Source organism: Papio anubis, chromosome 16 (assembly GCF_008728515.1).
Source record: "Papio anubis isolate 15944 chromosome 16, Panubis1.0, whole genome shotgun sequence".
Lineage (NCBI taxonomy): Eukaryota > Metazoa > Chordata > Mammalia > Primates > Cercopithecidae > Papio > Papio anubis.
Genome location: NC_044991.1, coordinates 39,533,100 through 39,540,100, shown reverse-complemented (window position 1 = coordinate 39,540,100; position 7,001 = coordinate 39,533,100). Strand labels below are relative to the sequence as shown.

Sequence of the window (7,001 nt, the reverse complement as noted above, 5' to 3'; positions counted from 1 at the left end):
ACAGCTATGAGTTACTCTCCAGTGGTTTTTGTTTCAACCTGAAGGATTCCCTTTAGCATTTCTTGCATGGTAAGTCTAGTGGTAAAGAATCATCTCAGCTTTTGTTTATCTGGCAATGTCTTAATTTTTCTATCATTTTTGAAGGATAATTTTGCTAGATACAAAATTCTCAGTTGATGGTTTTTTTCATTCAACATTTTGAAGTTATCAATTCACTGCCTTCTGTCCTCCAAAGTTTCTGTGAGAAATGTGTTACCAATCTTATTGGGACCTCTTGTAAGTATGAATTGTTTCTCTCTTGCAGCTTTCAAGATTTTCTTTTTGTCTTGGTCTTTTGAAAATTTCATTATATTGTCTTGGTGTGTGGTGTTTTGAGTTTATCCTGCTTGAAATTTATTGCTTCTTAGATGTCTTTACTCATGTCTTTCATGAAATTTGGGAGACTTTTAGCCAATATTTCCTCAAATAATCTTTCTTCCCCTTCCTCTCTCTCTTCTCCTTTTGGTACTCCCACAATGCGTATGTTGGTCAGCTTGATGGTGTTCTATAGGTCCCTTAGAGTCTGTTCACTTTTCTTCAGTTTTCCTTTCTGTTTTTCAGATTCAGTAATTTCAATTGTCCTATCTTGAAGTTTGCTGATTTCTTCTTATGCCTGCGAAATCTGCTTTGAATCATTGTAGTTAATTTTTCTTTTTAGTTATTGTACCTTTCAGCTCCAGAATTTATTTTTGTTCCTTTTTGTTTTGTATCCTAATGTTTTATGTTTTCTGTACATCATATTCCTATTATACTGTCTTTATATTTCTGTTTGTTCATACGTCATTTTCTTCATGTAATAATTTGTCTATGTTTTGTTTTAGGTATTTGAGAATCTTTAAAATAGTCGTTTTAAAGTCTTTGTCTAATAAATCTGCCAGTTATTCTTTCTTAGGGAGTTTCTGTTGATTTGTTTTCATTTGACTGGGTCATACTTTCCTCTTTCTTTGTATGCTTTTTGATTTTTGACATTTGAATCTTATAATTTGGTAACTCAGAAAATCAGATTCTTCCCTTTCCATGTGGTTTCCTTTTTTTTTTTTTTTAATTGTTGTACTGTGTTAAGAGTTTAAATGGACTGAAATTAATTGCAACTTTCCATTCAAGCTTTCACCTGGAAGTTGAAAGCCTTCAAATAGATGAGTTTCAAAATAGTTACATCAGACAGATCCTGCCAGTGTATTTTTTGTATTGGTGGGGAGATAGATTCTTGTGCTTTCTACTTTGCCAATCTTCCTGTTGTCACTCTGCATATTTAGTTTTATAAGAAACTTTCAAATGGGTTTCCCGCATGGATATGTCATTTCACATTCCTGCAAGCAATGAATGAACAATCCCATTTCTCTACATTATTACCAGCATTTGGTTTAATCACTACTTTTTATTTTAGACATTTTGATAGGTGTGTAGTGATGCCTCTCTGTAGTTTCAATTAGCATTTCCTGATGACTAAAGATGTTGAAAATCTTTTCATATATATATATATATATATATTTGCCATTTGTATTTTCTCTTTGGCAAACTCTCTGTTCTTAAGGTAGCAGGTGCCTTGATTCAGCTCCTGGAATCAAGCTTCATTAAAGTCCTTCTACATTCCTTGGCCATAAACATCATAATCTCAGGCAACAGCAGTTTACTTCCTTTTTGCCAGTCTCCATGGAAGCCTCATCTTAGCTCCTGGCTGCAAGCAGTGACCCTGGCTTGCCCTCTTGTCTCAAAATGGAACACCTTTATTCCAATTACCCTAGCTGAAAAGAACCAAACTGGCCTGTTCCTGAGAAAATCCACACAGAAAATACATACTTCCTTTGTGTTCATTTAAGGCTTTCTGATTGTTCATTCCACAGCACCTGATTCTTTGTTTTCCAGAGGATAGATATTAACTCAACTTCAGGCATACGTGTTTTTTGAAGTTTTTCTGCCTAAAAGCCCTTTGGGTGACAGATGACTGGATGGAGGATGCTATGCTAGTGGGTAGGAGTTAGGTTGTGTCACTTGGTAGACACTGCAGCTACTCTGTCCATATCCTCTAATCCTGTACCAGAGTTCATCTGCAGGCCATTCTTGTACACATCATGGCTTCTTGCATCTCTCTGCCTTAGGGGTTCTGGTGGTAGGCATGTGCTCTGTCTGTGAACAGGGCAGCATGAAAGTGTTGGAGATTTAATGCCTCAGAGACAATTCTCAACCAAAGAGGAATAAGAGTTGGTGGATTAATGCCCCTGCTTCCTCCTGCCTCAATGATACAACATTAAGACTTGTTTTGCACAGACTTTGATCACGGTTTCCCACCAAGATTGAAGATTCTGTCATGTTTACTCATAAAGGCTCAATGTGTCTAAATAATAATGGGTTTTACCGACCCACGAATCGGCCCGGCCGTCGTGTGCACCATGTCTGGCTCCTCCAGCGTCGCCGCTATGAAGAAAGTGGTTCAACAGCTCCGGTTGGAGGCCGGGCTCAACCGCGTCAAAGTTTCCCAGGCAGCTGCAGACTTGAAACAATTCTGTCTGCAGAATGCTCAACATGACCCTCTGCTGACTGGAGTATCTTCAAGTACAAATCCCTTCAGGTCCCAGAAAGTCTGTTCCTTTTTGTAGTAAAATGAATCTTTCAAAGGTTTCCCAAACCACTCCTTATGATCCAGTGAATATTCAAGAGAGCTACATTTGAAGCCTGTACAAAAGCTTATCCCTGTAACACATGTGCCATAATATACAAACTTCTACTTTTGTCAGTCCTTAACATCTACCTCTCTGAATTTTCATGAATTTCTGTTTCACAAGGGTAATTGTTTTATATACACTGGCGGCAGCATACAATAAAACTTAGTATGAAAGTTGAAAAAAAAATAATAATAATGGGTTTTATTTTGAAATAGTTTCAGACTTAGAGAAAACTTTTGAGAATAGTACTATGGAATTCTTTTACTCTTTTCCCAGATGCCTCAAACATTAGCATTTATCATGTTTGCTTTATTATTCTTTCTCTCTATCTGACTTTTTCTCTCTCTTTTCTCCATGCCCAAAGCTTCAGTTTCTTAAAAGACAAGACATCCTCTTGCATAACCACAGTACAATCTTCAAAATCAGGAAATTAGCATAGATACAATACCATATCTACAGGCCTTCTTCAAATTGTGTCAAGTGTCAATAGAATCCTTTATAACAAAACAACATTTCCTGATCCAAAGATTCCATCCAAGGTTATGAATTGCATTAGTTACCATTTCCTTCTTCTCCTTTAATCTGGAACTTATTTTTCAGTCTTTCTTTGATTTTCATGACATTGACATATTTGAAGAGCATAAGACACTTATTTTGTAGAATGCCCCTCAATTTTGTTTTGTCTGATATCCCTCCTGATTAGATTTAGTTGATATATTTTTGGCAGTAATATCCCAGAAATGATGTGCATACATCTTTCTCAGTATATCATATCAGGAAGGAGATGATGCCCACTTGTTCCATAATTGGTGATGTTAAGACCAATTGTTTTTTCTAAGTGAAAAACTTAAGAAGAAATCATCAAGTAGGAGCTCTGTTCTTAAAAATGAGGATTCATGTGGCTGGTGGAATCAGATTTCCCTTAGACATTCTTCATTCCTATCCCCCATTTACATGATTTGTGCCTTGAGGGAAGGATTATGCAAGTGACAAGTGATGGATACACCCACATGTCAGACCTGAGCTCTGGCCTCAGGAATTGTATAAGATGAGGATTCTGCTCTTCTGCCCAGCTCCTTGGATTCAGAGGAAGTTGGGAAATGAGGAGATGGGATGGGGACAGTAATGTCCCTCCAGCATAGTCTGTTTTACCCAGTTCTGATTGAGACATGGGTTAACAAATCCAGTGGGATCTATGCCTATCTATGTAGGTTTTAGCTTCTTTGACCATAGACTAGGCATTCCAGCTGCCATGTTGTGTGTTTGTGGTTTACTAATGCAGTGCTGCCCATAAATACTCTTAGATGAATATCATGCAAGGTTTTAAAAGTTTCTTAAACTGTTAAATCCTAGTTTCTTCACCTGTAAAGGGGTGATCCTAATACTTTCTAGTGTAATTATGAGAATTAAATGTTATAATTGATATAAAATGTGGTAAGCACCTGGAATACATAAATGTTCAATAAATATTTTCTGTTAATGTTAATGGTAGTAACTAAAGAGAAGTCTGCACTGTGAGTTAAGGAATCTGAGTTTGAATTTCAACTTAAGTACTCCCTGGCTTAGTGAATTTGGTCAATCATCTAATCTCTGAGCTTTGGTTTTCTTGTCTGTAAATTGAGGGTAATAATATTGTTCCTAGCTACACCCTGGATTGTTGGAAGGATGAGGTAGTCTCATATGTATGAAAGCCATTTGCACAGTGGAAGAATTTTGTAAATATGGGTGGACACTTATGTTCCATCTCTATACCATGCTGGGCTGCACATCCATGAAAATTGTCTGCATTTAGCTCATAGCAATGGGGCTGGAAATGACCACTGGCTCTAAGACCCACCAGGGAAACTTACATTTCCTGCCTTGTCCCTCCCATAGATCCTGACTGTCGTTTAAGTCTGGCCCCAGAATGACCCTTGGAATGCCTTTGGTGGTTCCTATCCCCTTGGTGGCTGAATAGCCTGCCTGCTGTGGTATTGTGCCTCTACAGTCTCATTGCCCATGTGGAAGGCTGCTAGGCCATGTGGGGCCCCTAGGTCCTGTGGAGCTCCACCACTGACACTACTCACGTCATTCTGCTGGCCATGAGATGTGGAAGAACACTCTTATCTGTGTAATTGATATTGTTAGGCTTCATCACAATTTCTTACAGATCCATTGTACAAGTTGTTCTCAACCTTGGGTGCACACTGGCTATCACTTGGTGTGTTAGAGTTCATATATATTTATGATTCTCTTTCTGTGGAGTTACACACGCACACACACACACACACACACACAAATATATATGAGAGACAAAGGTTGATTTATTTAAATAATTGGTTCATGTGGCTGTGGTGGCTAACAAGTCCAAACTCTATAAGAACATGCCAATAGGCTGGAAGTTCACGTAAGAGTTGATGTAGTCTTGAGTCCCAAATTCACAGAACAGGCTACCAGGCTGAAAACTGAGGGAGAATTTATGTATTGCAATCTTGAGACCAAATTCTTTCTTCTTTTGGAAACCTTAGTCTTTTTCGTTAAGGCCTTTAACTGGTTAGATGGAACCCACTCACATTATAGAAGGTAATTTGCCTTAATCCTTGTTTACTGGTTCAAAGGTTAATTACATCTAAAAAATACTTCCACAGCAAGCAATATTTAGATCGGTGTCTGACCAAACAACTGGCCACTAGAGTGTAGCCAAGTGAACACATAAAATTGGCCATCATATCTGATTCTTTGAAAAATACCAGACTGGAACCCAGATGAGTCATTCTGGGATTTTCCAGTTTTCTGTTACTGATTTCTAGTTTAATTCCATTTTGGTCTGAGAGCAGACATGTGTAATTTATATCCTTTTAAATTTGTTGTGGTGTATTTTATGACTCAGAATGTTGTCTATGTTTAATTTTCTATGTGAGCTTGAGAAGAATGTATATTTTGCTTTTTTCAGATTAAATAGTCTATAAATGTCCATTATATCCAGTTGATTGATGGTGCTCTTAAGATCAACTACGTCCTTATGATTTTCTGCCTGCCGAATCTATTCATTTTTGATAGAGGGGCAATATGGCTTGGATGTTTTGTCCCCTCCAAATCTCATGTTAAAAAGTGACCTCCAATGTTAGAGGTGGGCATAGTAGGAGGTGTTAGAATCACGGGAGTGGGTCCCTCATGAATAGCTTGATGCCATCCCCATGGTAATGAGTGAGTTCTTGCTCTGGTAGTTCATGTGAGAGCTGGTAGTTTAAAGAACTCTGGCTGTTCCTCGTTGCTCTATTGTTTCCTTGCTTGCTCTCTTGCTTCCTCTTGCCTGCTCTCCCTTCAACTTCTAAACCATAATTGTAAGTTTCCTGAGGCCCTTACCAGAATGAGATGCTGGCACCATGCTTCCTGTACATCCTGCAGAACTGTGAGCCAATTAAACCTCTGTTCTTTATAAATTATCCAGTCTTAAGTATTCCTTTATGGCAATGCAAAGAGACTAACACAGAAAATTGGTGCCAAGGAATGGAGTGTTGCTATAAGGATACTTGAAAATGTGGATTGGCTTTGGGACTGGGTAATGGGCAGAAGTTGGAAGCGTTTAGAGGGCTCAGAAGATGATAGGAAGATGAGGGAAAATTTAGCACTTCTTAGGGACTTGTTAATTGGTTGTGATTAAAATACTGATAGTGATATAGACAGTAAAAGCCAGGCTGATGAAGTCTCAAATGGAAACGAGGTAGTTATTGGGAATTAAAGATCACCTATGTTACGCCCTAGCAAAGAACTTGGCTGCATTATATCCATGCAAAGAACTTGGCTGCATTATATCCATGCCCAGGGTATCAGTGGAAGTTCGAATTTAAGAGTGGTGATTTAAGGTATCTGGCAGAAGAAATTTCTAAGCAGCAAAGCATTTTAGAAGTGATCTGACTGCAGTGACTCATGGTAGAACCACTGCACTCCAACCTGGGTGACAGTGAGACCTTGTCTCAAAAAAAAAAAAAGAAGTTGCCTGGCTGCATCTAACAACCTATGATCAGATATGGGAGGAAATGAATGATTTAAAGTTGAAACTTATAGCTAAAAGAAAAGCATAGTGTATCAATTTGGAAAATTCACAGCCTAGTCACATGGTAAGAGAAGGAAAGAGCATTTTCAGGAGAGGAATACAAGCAGGCTATGGCTGCAAAACAACCACTTGCTAGAGAGATTTACATGACTGAAAGGGAGTCAGGTGCTAATATCCAAGACAATGAAAACAAGGTCTCAAAGTCATTTTAGAAACCTTTAGGGCAACTCCTACCATCACAGAACCTGAGGCCTAGGAGGAAA

At 38.3% G+C, this 7,001-nt stretch overlaps 1 protein-coding gene across 1 annotated transcript; it reads left to right on the top strand.

Annotated features, from left to right (window-relative positions):
• Positions 1 to 2,380: 2,380 nt before the first annotated feature.
• Positions 2,381 to 2,878, top strand: LOC101000991 (guanine nucleotide-binding protein G(I)/G(S)/G(O) subunit gamma-5). The gene has a single exon (XM_003905123.4). It carries the CDS (start codon positions 2,385 to 2,387, stop codon positions 2,634 to 2,636), a length of 252 nt encoding a protein of 83 aa, XP_003905172.3. The 5' UTR covers positions 2,381 to 2,384; the 3' UTR covers positions 2,637 to 2,878.
• Positions 2,879 to 7,001: the final 4,123 nt, after the last annotated feature.

Bases quoted from the DNA above. Each gene is read 5' to 3' on its own strand.
- LOC101000991 (XM_003905123.4), top strand. From the start codon at position 2,385: ATGGGTTTTACCGACCCACGAATCGGCCCGGCCGTCGTGTGCACCATG.